General features: G+C 42.0%; 2 protein-coding genes across 11 annotated transcripts in view; one reads left to right on the top strand and one right to left on the bottom strand.

Annotated features, from left to right (window-relative positions):
* Positions 1–1205: 1205 nt before the first annotated feature.
* TOMM6 (translocase of outer mitochondrial membrane 6) overlaps positions 1206–19041 on the top strand; it is a 466247-nt gene continuing 448411 nt past the window's right edge. Inside the window, exons 1-3 of one of the 2 annotated variants that reach the window (XM_032768120.2) lie at positions 1207–1366; positions 3208–3312; positions 4380–4729. In XM_032768120.2, coding sequence (XP_032624011.1) covers positions 1251–1366; positions 3208–3304 — 213 coding nt within the window. In that variant the 5' untranslated portion in view covers positions 1207–1250 and the 3' untranslated portion in view covers positions 3305–3312; positions 4380–4729. Of the gene's footprint in view, positions 1367–3207; positions 3313–4379; positions 4730–19041 lie in introns of those variants that run through there. The other variant, XM_075064903.1, reaches the window with a different exon arrangement.
* Positions 4746–19041, bottom strand: part of USP49 (ubiquitin specific peptidase 49) — a 66344-nt gene continuing 52048 nt past the window's right edge. For 6 of the 9 annotated variants that reach the window (XM_075064896.1, XM_075064898.1, XM_075064895.1 and 3 more), the window contains 3 exons: positions 17809–17917; positions 15039–15244; positions 4746–14271 (listed from right to left, as the gene is read on the bottom strand). In XM_075064896.1, coding sequence (XP_074920997.1) covers positions 14081–14271; positions 15039–15244; positions 17809–17917 — 506 coding nt within the window. In that variant the 3' untranslated portion in view covers positions 4746–14080. The remainder of the gene's footprint in view (positions 14272–15038; positions 15245–17808; positions 17918–19041) is intronic. The other 3 variants (XM_075064900.1, XM_075064899.1, XM_075064902.1) reach the window with 1 other exon arrangement.

The following is a 19041-nucleotide window of genomic DNA, read 5'->3' as shown; positions in this document are numbered from 1 at the left end:
TTATATTGACCCAAGCATTGGCCTGCTAAACTCAGGATTGTCAGTTCAATTCCTGAGGGGGCCATTCAGGGATCTGGGGCAAAAATTTGTCTGGGTATTGGTCCCCCTTTGAGCAGGGGGTTGGACTAGATGACCTCCTAAGGTCCCTTCCAACATGATATTCTATTCTAACTACATAAGCAGCTACACTAAAATTTTCCTTCCGCTGATGTAACTCGCTCACTACACCAACTTAATAACTCCAGGAGAGGCATTGAGACACAGTCAATGTAGTTAGGTCAAAACAGAGTCAATGTAGACACTGCATTGCTCACATCAAATGTTGCTGGCTTTCCAAAGCCAACCACAATGCCCCCACACTGACAGTTCAAGTGGCGCAAGCGCTCCTGGTAAGGACATGCCCCGCCCACACAAGGAGGAAAATGTAGATGTACGGAAGTGATGTCATTACTTAGATGACTGTATGCTAACATAAATTAGGCCAACTGAAAGAAGGTGCCTTGTTAATGTGCTGTTTGTAGGAGGCATTTGGATTCATGAATAATTTTGGCAAACTTGTCAATAGTCGTTGTCACTCTAACTCTCTCCATCCCTAACATCTCAGTCCATGTCATTTTCTTCTTTAGTCCCTAGGCTGCCCATATCCATGTTCTCAGAAAACCATATTCACATCCTATCAAAGCTAGTGGTTATTTCTTTGGGTGTTCGTGGGTTTGATCCTGCAGACATTTAAAGATATAACTTTACTAACCAGAGCAGGGACTTCAGGATCAAGGCCTTGAACTAGCATTATTTATATTAATTTTTCCCTACTTTATCTTTCAAGGGCTTGCACTTTGCACTCTGCACGCTGGGATTGCATGGGCACTTGCATTTTGCACGAAGGGCTGGCTTTCGCCCATGCACTTTGCACATGGGCGTTGCACGTCCCTCTGCCCTGTGCACGTGGCCTAGCCCCAGGCTTGTGCTTTGCCCACGGAAAGATGCTCGGGGTCTAGTACTCTGCACACCGGGATTGCTCGGGCACTTGCACCTCGCACATGCAGCGCCACAGGGGGCTTCCTACTTTGTATGTGCACGTCCCGTGTCCACGCGCATCGCTCCACGCTGCCATGCGCTCCCACGCCGCTTTCCCGCCTCTGCCCTGCAACGGAAGTGACGGAAGGAGGGCGAGCCAGGAGCAGGATGTGACGTTTTATCCGTTGCCCGCACGAGCCGCGGCAGCCCCGCCTCCAGCACGCGAAGCAGCCATGGCGCCGGGCGGGCAGGCGGGAGGCAGCGGCAGCCCCGGGTCCCCCCGCGAGGGGCTGCGGGACTGGATCCGGAGCGCCTGCCGATTCGCCGCCGACAGGAGCGACTTCCGCAGGTGCCGCCTGGCCGGGCCCCGGGGCTGAGCGCGCTGCTGTGGGGAGAAGGGGCGAGTCCCCCCCAGCGGGGAGAAGGGGGATCCCCGGGAGCCGTGACAGCGCCCCCCCCCCCAGCGGGGAGAAGGGGGATCCCCGGGAGCCGTGACAGCGCCCCCCGCCCCAGCGGGGAGAAGGGGGTCCCCCGGGAGCCGTGACAGCGCCCCCCCCCCAGCGGGGAGAAGGGGGATCCCCCGGGAGCCGTGACAGCCCCCCCCCCCCCAGCGGGGAGAAGGGGGATCCCCCGGGAGCCGTGACAGCGCCCCCCCCCAGCGGGGAGAAGGGGGATCCCCGGGAGCCGTGACAGCGCCCCCCCAGCGGGGAGAAGGGGGATCCCTGGGAGCCGTGACAGCGCCCCCCCCCCCCCAACAGGGGGAAGAGGGATTCCCGGGAGCTGTGACCTCAATGTGGGGGCAAGGTGTTCTTCAAATGCTCTTGCAGGGATCTGAGCTGTGTGCCTGTGGCTCCCCCCAGGAGTCAGGCGTGGTTCTGTGGCACTTGCTGGAGTTGAGATGAGGGAGGCCCTTGTCTCTGCATGTGCCAGGGAACAGCCTTGGTCTCACAGGCTGGGGCCCCCATAGCCTGGGAAGTACACACAAGCCTTTAAGCCAAATGATGTGAGGGCCTCCGGTGGGTCACTGCAAGGGGTGGTGGGAGAGCTGGGTCAGGGCAAGATGAAGACAAGTTAAAGGGAAGCATTGGATTCAGCGAAAAATGCAGTGTGGAAACTGTGTCTGGAGCAGGGCTATGTCTGCCCCATTGTTTTCAATAGGGCAAGGCCCCTAAGTGTTACATTGAGAGGTGTGAGACTATAAGGAGAAGCAGTTGTCTGGTAGCCAGAACTGGGGCCTGGCAGTCAGAGCTTCCTGGGTTCTGTTCCCCTCCAGCTGGGAGGAGGAAAACTCTGGTATTGCAGCTAGAGAAGGGGATGGGGCATCAGGAGTCCTGCAATCTATTTGTGGCTTTGTTACTGTCTTGCTCTGTGACCCTGGACAAGTGACAGCCTTCCTGGGCCTCTATTTCCACGTCTGTAAAAGGGAAGAGAAGAACCTTTCCTATCTAGTAAGGAAGTTGACAATGTGTGTTTATTTCCTTTCAAATTTAAAGCGCTTAATACATATCGTTATTCAGAGTAAGAGTTTGGTACTTTAGGGTAAAGATCCCACACACAAGGCAGGTAACATTTATCCTCTTACACTGCCATAAGTCAATCATCATCCCAGGGCATATATAATAATTTTAAGCAGGTGTTGAAGAGAATACACTCCTGAAATACTTAAAAAAAAAAAAAAAAAATCAAATTAGAAACAATTCAACCCTGTTCTCTGCATTTGCCTTTTTTCTGTTACCATCATCTCTGATCTTGCTACTTATTCCCTACCTGAAGTCATAATTCTGCTTGCCATAATTGTGGCAGCAGCTAGTTACCATAGGAGGGGGGATAAGCAGCAGGAGCAAATGAGTTTTTAAGACAAACATCCTGTTTTCATGGAAATCTCCCTAATATAGGATGAAGCAAGGGAAATACAGAATATAGATGGGAGCAGAATGGTTTCTAAACAGCCAGCTATTCCTGAGGCAGCAGCAAAGGGAAACCGCGACCCAAAATTAACGTTGTTGCTTCTTCCAGCTATAGCATAGGCTTGGCAATGAGACTTAATATTTGTTACTGTTTTAAAGCCATCAGTGCTGGAGGTCTTGCTCTGTACATTTACAGTTGGTATTCTAGGTAGGGAACACTTTAATGTAGGCCAGACACCACCCATTGCTTCAACAAATCTAACTTGCTATGTATTTGTTTCAGAAACCTCATAGTTAACCTGGGGCTTTTTGCTGCTGGAGTCTGGGTAGCCCGAAACTTGACAGACATTGATTTGATGCCTCCTCAGCCAGTTGCATAGCAGTGCCAGTGAGTACCTGACATTGTGAAGGTGTGGAAATAGTCGTTCTTTGAATAATGAGGAGCCAAACTAAACAGGATAATCAAGGGTTTGGATAAAGGAGCAGCAATAGATATGAGAAGTTCTGGAACTTTTGCATGTGGCAGGATTAAAAGACTGCAGTGCATGATTTTCTACAGAGGAAGATGCTGCAGTCACGTCCTGGGAACTGCACTTTTGGCTAACTGGGGTTCCACTGTATCGAGCTATCAGACTTCAATATTCAAATCTGTTTTGGGGGGAGGAGGAGTGTACAAGTTAGAACTGGACTAAGGGGCTGCGCAAGAGACTTATTTAAAGTTCCAGAGCCTACGTCTCAGTTCAAAGACTTGCATTAATCTGCGTCTGCATCCTTTGTAGGAGTCCCCCCTCCACTGCTTTATGCTACCCCTTAGAGTTGTCAACAACCTTCCATTTCCTGTGGATTGAGCTCCTCCTCCTCCTTTTTTCACACCTACTTTGGTGAAGCTGCAGTAGTGTGATTTGCTCACTACTACATCCTTTTTTGCCAAGGCCTCAGGGTAGGGATGTTGTTTTGTAAAGTGCCACTTACTGTGCAATCTCTATGCCTTCTCCAAATATGTTGGGTATCTAAGACATTCTGACTAATGTAATGTATGGCACAGTCTCGCCCTAACCTTATGGTCAGTAATGGATATTACAGTGAACGCTGACCTGATTTTTAAGGTTACCTTAGGCTCCAAAATGCCCTTCAGATGGACAGCAAAATTCAAATTACACAGATTTTTCCTTGATCTACATAATTATATAACCAGGTAAACATGCAAAAAAGTAGATCCTGTAAAACTATAGGTATTTATATTGTGCCCTAAAGTAGTGTTCATCTACAAGACTGAACAACACCCATGCATTACCATTAAGAGAACAGTAAGGTGTTTCACAACTCAAAGTGGCATTCTAGGGGAAAACATGATTACTTCAAGTACTTCAGTGACTTCTCACCCAATACCATTTTAATACACTAGACCAGACACTTGGCTCTCTAACCCATCCTTTGTCTGATCTTTAATTGCAGACGTGAATCAGGTGTACCTGCATCAAGTCTGAAGAGCTTCTCGTTCCAGTGTGACAGGATGACCAAAATGATGATCAGAAGAGTTGTGTGGTGTTTGTTGCTTTTATTCTCGGTAACTAAAAGTTCAGCAGCTCTAAAATTGTATTTTAATTCAAGCATACTATCATTCCGCAATGAACAGAAGCCATTTAACTCATGAGATGTTAGTTGTATGTTCAGTTCACCCCACTGAGCTCAATGTATATTAATCAGTTATATTTTCAAGACTTGCAAAGCTGTTTCATATTGAGTTTAATTCTGTACCATGTCTAGAAGATTCTCATTAAATTATCATAAAATGTTTGAAATGATGACATTCTACTGCACTGGAATTTTATTCTTTTAATAGGAAACTTCAGCTTACAAAACAAGGTGTAAAAAAGAGTAAAGATTTACAAAAATCATAAAAACATGATTCATATTTCACACCCAAGAGAGAAAGGAACGAGTCCCAATCCTGTGTTGTAAGCAGGGCTTGTCAGCTATTTATTCAAAGGGAAAACAATTTTTTAAAAAGCCCTAGGTAAACTCTAACCACCATAAATGTACACGGATAAATGTTCAGACAGGATAAAGCTGGTGCATTTCTTTTATCTTAGAGGAATTATGATTGTATGTTATACTTGGGGAAGAAGCTGTTTGGTGTTGCATAGCATTTTAGTGCCTTGGACTGGTTCTGCTAGTTGCCACCATTAAGTTGTTAGAATCCAGCTGATAGTGGGAAGGCTATTCCATGGGAGGTGAAAGTGATGATATGGAGGACAGGCTCAGAAGCACCACTACTTTCTAGCATTGTTGTGCTACAGCTACACAAACAGTAGCACACGTTCCAGCCCTGAGCATTTTGCAGCACCACTGCAGCATGGCTTCAGATCCTTTGGAATTTTATGCATGAGTTCATCTATTACTTTGTGTTCAAAGGAGTCCTACATAGCACTGCCTACAGATTTAGGGTTCTGTTTGGTTTTTCTGGTGAGGGCCCTTAAGAGCAGATGGAGGATAAGTCAATTTCAGCTTTATCGAGTAGTAAGTTAATTGGAAATAATTTCTGCTTAAATTTTCAGAACAAGTATTCTCATTGTGAACTTAAAGCTCACTATACTGGAGACACATCCTCTTCCCACAAAATAAAAAGGGGCCTACGAAGAACATTGAATAGATAGATGGATTTAAACTTGATTCTTAAAGGTTTTTGACTTAACACCCTAACTTCTTCCTAGGACTTGGGTTCAAACAGGGGCCAGGTTATGCAGTTCTAGGTGCATAATTCTGTCATGTTAAGTTACTGGATGTTGTCTTCAGAGGCCTTTGACTGAAATAGAGCTCGTTTAACTTACATAAGATTAGGAGCTGTCCTTCACCAATACATCTGTGCACTGAGCTGGCCTGACAGCTGAGAATCCGACTATTTCTGGTAGCACGGACCAGCTATCACTTATTAAAGTCCTTGCAGCTAAGACAGCCTTGTTAATTACCAGAGCATGGTGTGTATCAGCATATGTAATTATTGATCAGGTAGCAGAAACCTGTAGTACAGCTACACATAGCTTTGACTTAAAGCCCTCACAAAAGTCACTGAAAAGCCAACAACCTGGCCAAGTTTTTCTCTCTCCCCCGCCCCTCTTCACACTTTGGGTTTCTCACTCTAAAAAGCAAAAGAAACATCCATCCTTCATTTCTGCTTTCAAGAGAATGTTTAGTGTTAAAAGAAAACTCTGTTCTTTCCAGCCTTTGCAAAGAACAGCAGCCTTCCACGGATCACCAAGCACTTGGCTGCGGGAACAGTGTTACTTTATAATGGGATTTTCAAAAGTACTTGGCCCTGGTCTAACTGCTTCTATCAAAGTCAATGGTGTAATTCCTATTGATTTAATGGGAGAAGAATTAGGCCAATCCAAGGGCTCTTCAAAATCCTAACCTTAATCACTATTCCATAAAGAAGCTTGGAAATCCACAATCAGAAATTGTAAACTAAGTTTAGCTGTTATGTGAACATTTGTTTAAATCAGATTTTAAAACATGAAGAAAGGGAAGACTATTGGAAAAATATTGAGGGGGACTTTATTTTGGGCAAACAACTAACTTTTATAACTTGTTTTTCCTCTCATATGAACTCCCTCTTTAATGGGGACTAATAGTTATGGCACTGAGTAAGTGTTTCCCCTGGAATTTGTAAATGCTTATATAAAGCCAAGTTAAAATGGGTCAGTTCTGCTTCACACCTTGGGCTCCTCATGGTGCCAGCATCAAGGCCACTTTTGATTGCCCCTCAAACACTTACACAAAGTTGAGTTGCCACACATTTTTGTGAGGTTTATTTGAGGCCGGAGGAAATCTGTACCTATGTGAACTTTAATTACTGGGCCAAAAGATACTGTCAAGTGGTAAGGGCTTTCTAAGAAGATTAGGCAAGAGTGTATACAGTTGTAGCCTTGCCAGACCAGCAGTACTGAGTTAGACAGACTTAAGGCAACATTACTTATCCAGTCAGAAAGGTGCCAAGATGTATCTAGGCAACTGTTTAAGTTAAGGGGCAGATTCTAGACTAGAGTGCAGCAAAAGTCATTCACCTAAGGCTCTAGCTTGTCTCTTTTGATAAGATACATTCTTAGGCCTTGTCTACACACAAGAGTTGTTGTAGTTTAACTGTAGCGGTATAGCTAAAGTGGTACAATCCCCGCTCCTCTCTAGTGTGGCTGCTGTTATACTGATATGTATGTATACCACTGCAGCTTATTCCACAAATGAGAAAGGGAATAAGCCATACTGGTGTAAGCACCACCCCCGCCCCCCCATAGGTAGGAAGTCATATCACTTTTTTTTCTTTTTTAAAAAAAACATAACTAAGCAACCAAACTACACAACCCTAATCAAAGGTTATAGTGAAACAAAATGTGTGCAGATCAGGCCCATTAATGTGCAATGCACAGTAGACTTCAGAAAAATACACTCCCAGAGCATGTATTACCCCACCATGTAGACAAGCTCCTAGACTGAGTCTCTAATTATAAGTGCACTAAATGCTGTTCCATACCAGGCCCTAGATGTTCTTTCTGCTCGTCAAGGAAAAAGCCAGCACCAGAAAGTTCTCTACAGAGTTTAGTTTTAACATGAAAAGAATTCAGTTTCTCCCTCTTATCTAAGGCAATAGTTTTTTTACCCTGAAATGCATAACCATGATTTTTGAATATTAAATCCAAGTACAAGCTTTTAATTGTGTCTATCCATTCCCTTCTTACCTCCTAGTATTCACAACATGTTTACACAGTTGATCATTGTGGGGTTTAAGCAGGTGACTTCCTTTATATTTTTCTTTAAATCTCCAGAGAAGCGAGTGGATAGTTTCTGAGAAGGAACAGTTTTCCATTAAATTCACAACCATTCATTCTACAAAAAAGTAAGTGGCAGGCCCTCAAGGGTTAGGATTTTGCTGCTGATCAGATTCCATTCTTGGATTTTACGCCCTTCGCAGCTGCCGCCACTACCACCCACCTACAAAAAAAGCATTCACTGCTTGATCCCCTTGTCATTAAACTCTTCCTGCCCCTCATCTACATATAATCTAAAACGTTTCACAGTGGTCACTTCAGCTTTGTCAACAGGTTGTTTTTTTAACTCCTTCCCTTTCCCAAACTCCAACCTGAACAGAATTCAGTAAAAGGGCTGTTCAGACAGTGCCCTATAACTACAATGCATTCTGTATCATGCACAAGCTTCAAACAATAAATAGTTAACAGTGGTTAAAGTCAGTCTTGGGTCCACTGGGCTGGTCATTTTTCTTCTCCTTTTGGAAATGTAAGTTGAAAACATTTTTAAGATGACTTGTTCCAGTTTAAAAATTCCTTTTGAAAGCATTTTGGCCAACCATACAAATTTTTCTTAGGACAACTGGAACTCATACAGACACACAAAATAAAATAAGCACAATGGAAGAGATGGCCCAAGCCATACCCTAAAATTAACTAAGTCAACTAATTACGAATTGGTACAGATAACTAATATATGCAGTTTTTGATCATGAAAACTGTGCTGTGGTTTTACAAATTTAAAAACTTGCAAGAATGCCTCACATTCCCACTTGTAAATAAATGGATATCAATGTAACAGAAACCAAAAACCCTCCAAGTTTAGGTTTTATATTCCCACAGGCAAGAAATTCCTACTCAACTCCTTCCTCCCTGCCTAATCTCAAACCAGGTGCAGAGATTAGCCACAAAAGGCGGCAGCATTCAGAGCAGGCATTGGGTTTTACCATCTACTGTTCAAGTAGAGATATTCAGCAACCTTAAACAACTGTGCATCTTGCATATGAAACTGCAGTATTGTGGGATTGTTTGCTACACCACTATCTGTAAACCTGTGCAAATAGTACCATGGCAAAGGTAACTATCTTCCCCCCCACCCTCCCAACCCCCTTCTTAAATCTCCAATTATCAGTCAATATGTTTAAATCAGAAAGGCCTTTCCAAAACTCCTACTACTCTACCAAAATGCTACAAGTGGAGTTTTTATCCCTTGTATAACACAGGTCTTATAAATAAGGTTCTTGTTTTGAGAGGAATAACCTTACTGACCTGATTGGAAGTGGCCTGAGTAACACAGAAAGAAAATTAAGAAAACAAACATGTTCTGCCTTTGAACAAGTAGTCATTTGAGTTATTACAAACACAGAGATTTCAGACATACACCAAAATACACCAAGTTCTGAACTTGCTGGTAAGAACCATTTTTTTTTCATTCACATATAGATATGAAATGTAAAAATGTCAATGATACTGAAAAGTACTTGTAAAAAACATACAGATTTGTCTGCCACTTGAATGATGAGAGGGGAAATTCTCTTAAAACTCCCAGCTTTTCGGTCCCATGCAAAATGTAACTGGATACAAGGCACCAAATTTAATGAATCATATAAAAATTAGTTCACAAAGCTTTATCAGAAGGTAAAACTAACCCATTTCCCAGTCTCCCATCCCCCCCCCCCTTTTTTTTCAAATTTTTCATTCTGTAATACTGTCGACCTCTCCCATTTTATGCTGGGGTATTTTGATGGCAGCCAACACCCACTTGCTTGTCTCTCTCACTGGGAGGTAACTAAGCATATTCTGTCAGAAATAGAGCTTCTGTATGGCAGAGAGACTATTTATACTAGAAGCCTTGGCTTTTAAAAACAAAAATAATCTCTGCTTACGAGTCCATAGGACACATTTAACATTTTTACCATTTCCAATTTTATTTCTACGCTAAAGATGCCTGGAAGTTCTTAATCATGTGGAGGTGGTACTGTCACCCAGAAGGAACAATTCCAATATGACAGCTCAGTCCCAGACTGTTTAATATGCATTATTCCATCTACTGCTTCACCTGTGACAATGTTTGAAGTTATCAAACTAGAGTTCATGTAGTCAGTAGACTACAAAAAACTTCATCAGCTTTCAATATTTTGCATTCAAACTCCTCTTTGTCCAGTGCATAGTTTAACTTGGCAGTGCAGGCAGTAAGAGAGTAACGTACCGGGAAGTAGTTGTAATTAACTTGCTAGTGGTGAAGTTAGCCTAAAACAATGTTTTCCAACTACCTTAGCAGACCTTGGGACTTAACCTGACCACGAAGTTGTAAATTTTAAGATTTTCATATTTAAAAAACTAAGTGAAATAAAGCGGGTTTACTTAAGATTTAAATATATTAAAGAGGTGCTGGTGGTGCCTCCATATTTCAGGTTGCACGTACATACGAGTATAAGTAATTCATTAATTTACAGCAGCTTCCTATGCTTCTAGAGCCCTATCCTGTAAGGTGCCAATCACGTTCAATTCCCATTAGCTTTGGCTGTTGCTCAGCACAACAAGCCTCTCAGGAGGCTCTATTCACCTGACAGGATTGGGCTCCTAGAAAGCCACAGGAGCAAAGGTAGGACAGAAAAAATGGTGACAATTATTTTTCATCTACTGTAGCACTCTAAGGTTTAAGGCTAGCATTAGTTGCTGCTCCAGAGCCCCAAAAATTTGGCCATCGACATCCTTGTTTTTGCATATGCAGCAGCGACCTCTTGCAAAGGGTTTCCATCAAGCTAATAAACTGGTACCGAGCAGGCATAATTTCTTATTCGTCCAGTCATTAAAAAAGAATTGAGATATTAGCCTGCTCCAACCATTTTTTCTTTTTTAAATTGAAGAATTTTAGCTACGCATACAGGACCAAATTCTGCTCTTAATTACACCGATTTAAGGAGCTGATTCTGCCAACACTTAGCATGTACATAACTACTCACATGAGTAGTCTTATTAACGTAAATGGGACTAGCATGATTCAGGTAGCTCCCATATGTTATGTGTTTGCAGGATAGGGACCTAAATCGGGAGTAATTCACTTGACTTCAGCTGAGCTACTCTAAATATATGCCAGTGTCTGAGCATAATTTGACTCACAGGATTAAGGAGGGTCAAAGTTTATTTTATAGGTTACACTTTTGTCAAGCATTCACTTAAGTGGACTTCACTGTAATTGCAAGTAATATCTTCATCTTATTGACCTAGACATGTAACTTCCAATCAGAATTTCTGGCAACCAGGACACTATAAAACAGTGTACAGCGCAGCAGGAGCACTGGGCGAGCTTATATGAAGAAGCCTGCAGTAGACAAATATAAACCAAACAGCATAAAAAATGCTATACGCTATCGCTTCCAAATAAAAGCTAAATATTACAGAAACCTCACAGTGTTGGAAAAAGCAAGTTTAATTTAAAGTATAATTATTTCCTTCCCTACCAGGGTAAGTCATTTTTTCTGACTGCAATTTCACCACATCTCAGCACTACTGGGTTAATGTCATATGGAGAGGCCACTAATCTCAAAAGATGTCAACAGCAAATGCTACAAATCTGCTTGGGAAAGCTGATACATTGATGGCTAAATGTACATGCTCCTTCCAGCCTCCCTTCCCTCTCTGCAACCTACTCAATTCAAGTGACAACTGTATTACTACCTGAATTCAAATATTAATGCAACACACTCAGTCAAAAGATGAGCATTCATAGTGATAAGTCTAGGCTCACTGCAGTAACAATTGTAATGCTCCATTGTGGTTTGCCTTTATATCATAGACTTTTTTATAACAGGGTTACCATGGCAGGACTTTTCAGAAAGTAAATTTGCCATTATGGTCATGGTAAACTGTGAATCTGCAGTTTAAAAGCAAATCATCTACTTTCTGTTAAATAACTAATCCAATTTCATCTTAAAAGTATTGATAGGGTTGGAAGGATAAGCAGTGCTTTGGAAAAGATCATATCGTTTGGACTAGTAAGTATGTACTTTTTGTATTAGCAAAGAACCAATCATGCTTATAAATATTTGATAATCACAACTGCATGATTTTGTTTCAAAATCTTACAGAGCTCAACTTTTACATTCCCTGGGCCAAATCTGGATTGCAGTGAATTCAGTGGAGTTGAATCTGCTTACATTCTGTCTTAATTTGGCCCATTACGTTTTGAAGGGTTACTATCTATGGGGTTTCTTTTTATTTCCTTGAATTGCCCCCCCCAAAATCAGTACATACACGTAGGAAATAAATACCTGTCAGAATTCATGAGAAATAAAAATCAAATCCTTCCAAGCCTAGTTACAGATAAGGCTTTAAAAAAAACCCAAACAATTTCATTAGCACCTATGGGACTGCCTCAGGTTGCTTTCCCTCCAGTGAGTAAAACTGTAGAATTCTGAAATTACAGTTAACTAGCAAAACAAAACCAGGCAATTTTTGTAGTCTCCAAAGCAATACATTGCTCAGACATACAGGAAACATGGATTCCTGAGCAACTCCCACTCCCCAGGACAATGAAGACCAGTGTCCCCTTGAGGTGACACACTCAGTCTTTGCTCTGGTGACAGGAAAGGAGTTGGTTGGTTGCCTGCCTGCCCTGCCATACTGCTCCCTCCCTCCCTTCTGGATAGTAGGAGTGATTAACAACAACCTGAGAAGAGAGTCTGTTTTGCCCTTAAGACAGGAGGTTAATTGTCACGATAGCAGCAATGGCAAGAGGGTATTACTTCAGGAAATTTATCCCACCCTCTAGAACAATAGGATGGGCTGGCTCTGCCAATTAGTTTATGTATGATGGGCAAATGCTGAGAAGAATAAAAGGAAATAGGGAAAGAAGGAAAACCAATAATTTTAGGACTTTTTACCTGGATTCTAAGTTTAAATGTCTGAGGTTTAAAACGTCCCACAGGAACACTGGATTTTTAAATTGTTTCCACCTTAGCTATCTCCACCAAACAAGATTGACTGCACAGGGAACAAGAGAACCTCTTTCAAAGTCTCAGGTCTGATCTCTAAAATTGAACATGGACAGCACAATCCTCAAACGAAATAAATGTTTGAAGTTTGGTTCTACTGAGAAAAGGGACTAAAAATGGTACCATGAGGTCCCATGGTTGCTGTGTTTCAGTGATTTCTAGATCAAGCTCAGATTGCAAGTATAAAGATATTTTTACAGGTCTGCAGTTCTGCAAACTCAAACTGGGATTTGAGAGCCAAGCTATCACTTGAAATAAAGATGTGGCTGGCCAAATTCTACCCTCCATAATGTCTATGCAACCTCACTGTCTTCAAACTTGCATAAGTGTAACAGATTGGAATTTAGTAAGCAATTCTGTTTATGCACAAAAAGAAACAAAATCCAGCCCACTCCCCTATAGCTGTGTTGGCACTTTACTGCTAACAGGAGTAAAAAACGACTCACACTTATTTTTGCTGCTAGTGTCTGCAGACAGGATTCTGAACATGTACAGGGGGCAGATCTGATCAGTCAGAAGGTTCCACTTTTACATGCTCTCTCTCCAGAGCAGAACCACATTGATCACGTTCCATATCAGAAGTGAACACTCAATTTCCAAGTCCATTCAGTCCAGTTCAAGAAAAAGGCTGCCATGGTGTGTACCAATGCTATATTTAGGCCCTGTCAATACCAAGAAAATGACCCGTTGCCAGTCCCTTCCTCTATTGGCATTGTCCTATCTGCACTAATCTGTTTTCAAAATGTTTTCAACACTTACAGATAATGTAAGGCCTAGGGCAAAGGGCCTTAGAAGGCTCTCCAGCAAGAATGCCTTTTGGAAAAGTACAACTCCACCTCTTCAAGATATTTTGGGGAAACTGAAGTCATTCGGATAAACACAGGTGGGAAGGGATTGGGTAAGTGATTCACACCAGAGAATATAATTGACAACAAGGGAATGAAGCTTAAATGAGATTCTACAGTACCTCTTTTTTCTGGAGATTTTTTTTTTGTCATCAGTATTAATTACTAGCGAATTTGGGAGTCAGTTGTTTGATAGGTTTATATTCTGGTTGAACAATTGGGTTGTACTTACTTTTACATGCTTAGTTTAATTTGTGTTTTAAATAAGATGAATGATACTAGGCATCGATGGCTGTTTTGAGGACAGTGAGTTTTACAAATTAAAAAAAAGATTTTGACAATTTTATATGATGGAATTGCACAGCCTGGTGCACATTTTTCTGGACCCTGCGGTGGCAAACATGGTGATTTGATCTGTTCCTGCAGTAAGCCTTTATTCCTACAAAGAGGAATGATGTGTGAACACCAATGGTTTAAAAAACTGAGAGAGTCAGTTGAGTTATTAATGCTTCCCATCATGGGAATGTCAGTCTTCTGTCCTTATCGCTGTTTCTGGACGGCACCTGAGCTTGGAGTTGTGTTTCTGAGATTCCTGCTTTGCCCTGCACTGTTCTTTGAGTGTAAAAAAGAATGTAGGCCTGGGTTTTGCACACCTCCTCCACACTACATACATTCAGTTTGGAATCATTGCAGTGGACCCAAAAACCTAGGAACCAAAGGAAGAAAGAGGACATTAGTAACAAGACCTTAATCCTTTTGATTGTCTCTTATAAACGAACCCTAAACAAAACCAAAAACAAACAAAAAATCACAAGAAATGGGAATTTTCAGGGGAGGGGGAGAAGAGGGGTGTTTTAACCTACAGGTTAGCAGGCTTTCACAGCATTTCTATGCTGTTTACCGCTATCTAGTTGAGCTGTAACTTCATTTTATATTAATATCCCAAAAATACCTCTTCAACTAATGAAAACTAAAAACTTTCAAGACAGGCACAGTTATAATTCTCAATTTCTGTAATAAGGTGGGGAAGAATAATATCAATACCTATGCTGTGGAAAGAGAGAAGTGTTCAAGAATTTAGAAAAAACATTGTGGATATTATTCATGAAAAATCCAGCTTCAGTTTCAGCACATTTTCTGTGTTATCTTCTTCCCATCCCAAGTAGGGTCAGAAAGATGCCAATTAGAGCAGCACAATCAAGTTACGTAGCACAAGAAAATGAAATGCTGATGTTACAAAGCAAGCAGTAAAGCCATCCCAGTGGGCTACAAGGGAGGGAAAAGAAAAGCAGTCTTTGGTCCTTATGCAGATACATGCTACTAGCAATACGCTCTGGAAATAAAGCTATGGAATGGCAAGAAATTTTATTTAAAACAACTCTGACTATAAACCTTTAAAATACACTAAGTCTATGGAACAAAATATTAAACAGACTTTTAAAATCTGTTTCCCCAGTAATAAGGCACACGCACCTCCCTCTGTGTTGTAGCAATATGCTGTGTAGTGTCCTGAGCCAAACCCTTTACCATGATGCATCACCACAGCGGAGAGGTCATAGACAAAGGTCTCTTTGTCAAGAGAGGAGAGAGAGTCCCTGCAGCAGTAAGGTTCCATGTTTAATACCTGGTCAAAGAGGACATGAACCCCAATCTTCTCACGGTGATTACGTCCAGACCACCTGCAACACAAATGCATGCAATCAAAATAAACGCCCCCCAAACACTCAAGGACTTTATTTCTTTGTAAAGTGGTAGGGAACTGGGGAAAAGTGGGGATGGGACTATTATAAGCCTTACTCCCAAATTTGGACCTTAGTGTCCAAAATCTGGGTGCTTAGCATGAACCTCCAAGCTTAATTACCAGCTTGGATCTTATCTCGCTGCCACCCAGACAGGAATTACAGCGCCTGCCTCGCTCTGGTCCCCCAACTTTCCCTGGAGGGACCCCAAGACCCAGAAGCTCTGAGTCTTACCGGCAAGGGAAATATTCCACTTCCCTTCCCCCTCTCTCTCCCACCCAGACTTTCCTCTCTGGGCTAACCTGAGAGTATTGATGCAATTCTTTACATCACAATACCAAGAAGCATATCTTCCTCTAATTTCACAAAGAGACAACCCCAAATACAAGGAACAGAAATGATTCTCTCTCTTTCTCTCCTCTACCCACCAACCTTCCCTCGGTGCTGGCAGAGCCTCTTATCCTCCGCCATTAGGTCCATCTACACGCAAGAGAGAATTGGCCTATCACCCTTTGTTCACCTGTAGCGGCCTACCCAAGAGTCACGCCAAAACTCACATCACCAAGTGCTTAACCAGAGAAGCAACGTTTATATCAATCAAATGAAAGAAGCTAGAACCAAGGACCATCAACAAAATTTTCTCTCTTGTATCAAGAGATGGGACGCTCACACATAATCTAGGATCACGCAGATTGCTGTCAAAAGAAAAAAATAGAATAAAACAACCATATACTCTCAAAAGACAGATACAATTATTATAGACATTTGCCAACTATAGCCTTAACTCTACCTAGAGTGTAAGGATCACCCATATATATCTTACTATATATAGTCTCTATATTGTTTTTCTACTGTAGTATCTTACCCCATAGTAGTTGAGACCAAGTTACTGTAGATAAGATTTACGAACCGCATTAGATTATATGTATATCGCTTAAGTTCTCATTAGCTGGAGAGAACGCACGCACAAAAGAACAGACCTCAAGACAAAGAAGACCCACAATTTCCCTACCCTTCTGAAGCTTTAAACCTCTCCTCGGCCATTTCTCCTCGCATTGGGTACTCCTTGTGCAGCGCGCGTGCTTCTGGTCCCCTTTTTATATTATTCCTACAGACCCAAGACAAAGAAGACCCACAAATTCCCTCCCTTAAGCTTTTAAAAAATCCGGTTTCCTGATTGGTCCTCTTGTCAGGTGTTTGGTCCCCTTTGTTAACCCTTTACAGGTAAAAGAAACATTAACCCTTAGCTATCTATTTATGACAGGGACCAGTAACCTGCTGCTACTAAGAGATTTTGAAGAATTCTCACTGCTGGGGAGAGGTAGACATTAAATATGTTTTTCTTCTTTCCCACTCTGAAGTCTAGTGTGAAATAATCCCAGGAAATGCTCTAAGTGTAATATAGCCCCATATAAGTGTTGTCTGAGCACCACTTACGAGATTCAGTTATGGATATAAACTTCCCCAAATATTAAGCAAACTCCCCCATAACAATTACACTGGGGCTGGGTTTATCGTCAAAAAGACACTTTCCAACCATAATATAACAGATGCTGGAACTATGGAGAAAAAAAAAACAGAACAAAAATATGACTTAGAAGTGGCAAAAGTGGGAGGGTCATATAAATTACTACCAGGGGGAGCAAGTTCCACAGATGAAGACCTACCACAGTGTTTCCAAAATGAGATGCTACTCTCAATTGACTGCAACTTTTCAGGATTATCCCCATCTTTTCTTGCATGCTTTTATCAGCGCTTAATAGATATTAATGTTGACATCTAAATGGTCATAATCAGAAATGTCATTGAATGAACAGAGTCAATTTGAACCTTTCAGGCTGCTGCAAACTCAGGCAGGCATTGAATGCACTGCACAAAGGATACACAGTTGTACTATATTAATACTTACACAAGTTGACCAGTGTTTGTATTCTCAAAACATTAAGGCCATGTCTACACAACAGAGGTAGGGGTGTGATTCTCCCGCTCATGCACACACATTCGTGCTAGCCCTTATCAAGATAGTCCAAATATAAATAGCAGTTCAGCCACAGTAGCATGAGTAGTGGCAGTAGAAGCACGCGTGAGCTGAGCCAAGTACATAACTTGCCAGTTTCAGGTGGGTTTGTACTTGGCATGGCTCAGTTGTTCCACCATTACCCATGCCACTGTGGCTGCACTGTTATTTATACTTGCACTGGCTCAATGAGAGCTACCACAAGCATGTTACATGAGCCGGGGAATCGCACATCTCGCTTGTAGCGGAAATGTAGCCTAAGAGCAAGCTACCCATCTTAATAAGGACACTACAGTGAGTACACAAGCCTTCTTTGCTGTGAATTAAACATTTGCAGCATGTAAGATGTTTTATTTGCTTGCACTATGCAGGAAATAAGAGAATTTCATAGTGTGTATGAACCACTCATGTCCAAAAAGAAGGTATCACATATTTTCCATGCAATTATTTCACATGCTAAACACTACCTGTGGCCCACAAAACTCACCTGAATCGTTTAAGGTGCAGCCGGAGGACCTGAGGTAGTCTGTAGATCATTAACTGCTTTTTAGCTTCACTCAGAACAAGAGGTTTCGGAGAAGACTTCCGTCGTTTGCCTACAAAAAGTTTAAGAAGGGCATAAAACATAGGTTGGGTTGTAAACTATCTTCAAAAGAGGAAGCGGCACATTACAAACTCTTTCTTTTTACAGTCAGGTCAGCTCACAGCAAAGACTTACCAGTGAAATACAAAACAGATAAGGATAGAGGTACGGCAGGGGAAGTTTTGCTTACAACACCTGCATCTGCAACTTCTAAGCAGGAGGATTCCAACCCCATCGCTTTGTTGGAACGAGAAACCATGCTGTTTAAAATATTCACAACTTCACATTTTGTGCTGCTTATAATCTTCATGCCTTCAGTTATCAGTTTCAAGCTGTTTCTGTTAACATTTCACACTGCGATGTACAACAGGGCTGATAAAGAGATGGCTGGGGCCATAGAGCATACAGCTAGTTTCAACTGCTAAATAATGCTAGGTTGTCCCCAAGTTATTGAAAAACATTGTGGACGCTTTTTTTTTTTTTTTTTTTTTTTGAATACAGCACCAGAACCGTGTACGGAGCTTTACAGGCACATAGAAGACAGTGTTCCTGTGCTGAAGAGCTGATAGTCTAAGTTATGATAGTTTGACAAGAAATTGCAACAATCATAGTGAGGACAAGGTAAGATCATGTGGTTACTGTGGGTTAGCAGTGTGTGTATCTGGAAGATTTTTCACCTGTGACTGTGAGGGGGAGAGTAAGGTGTATATGGCTAAATGGAAAAGGGGTGTTTTAAGAAGCCACTTAAAGGAGAATACGGTGAAGGCCTGGTGACTGGATCAAAGACGCAGTTTCAAGTGTAGGGGTCCACAAGGGAAAGAATGGAGGTGAGAGTGGGAGAATAAAAGCAAAGGGGTAGTAAGGTGTGCGGCTTGGGTAAGCAAATGGAAAACAGAGGCCCTTAAGTTCTCATCTCCACAACCATTCATTGTCAACTTCTATTTCCAATATTTTAAGTAAAATTTTGATCAATAACAGGAATGTAAAATTAAGAGGTGGCTCCTTATGTTGCCTTGAGCTGAGGGTTTGCAGAGCATGGATTCTCACTTTGGAGTGTTGTAATCCATGCCATAAAGCACAACCAACAAGAATAAAATAATTTATTCTAATTGGAGTGATTCGGTACAGCGCTGAGTG

Source organism: Chelonoidis abingdonii, chromosome 4, assembly GCF_003597395.2.
Source record: "Chelonoidis abingdonii isolate Lonesome George chromosome 4, CheloAbing_2.0, whole genome shotgun sequence".
NCBI lineage: Eukaryota > Metazoa > Chordata > Testudines > Testudinidae > Chelonoidis > Chelonoidis abingdonii.
This window is presented reverse-complemented; position numbering and strand designations above follow the sequence as displayed.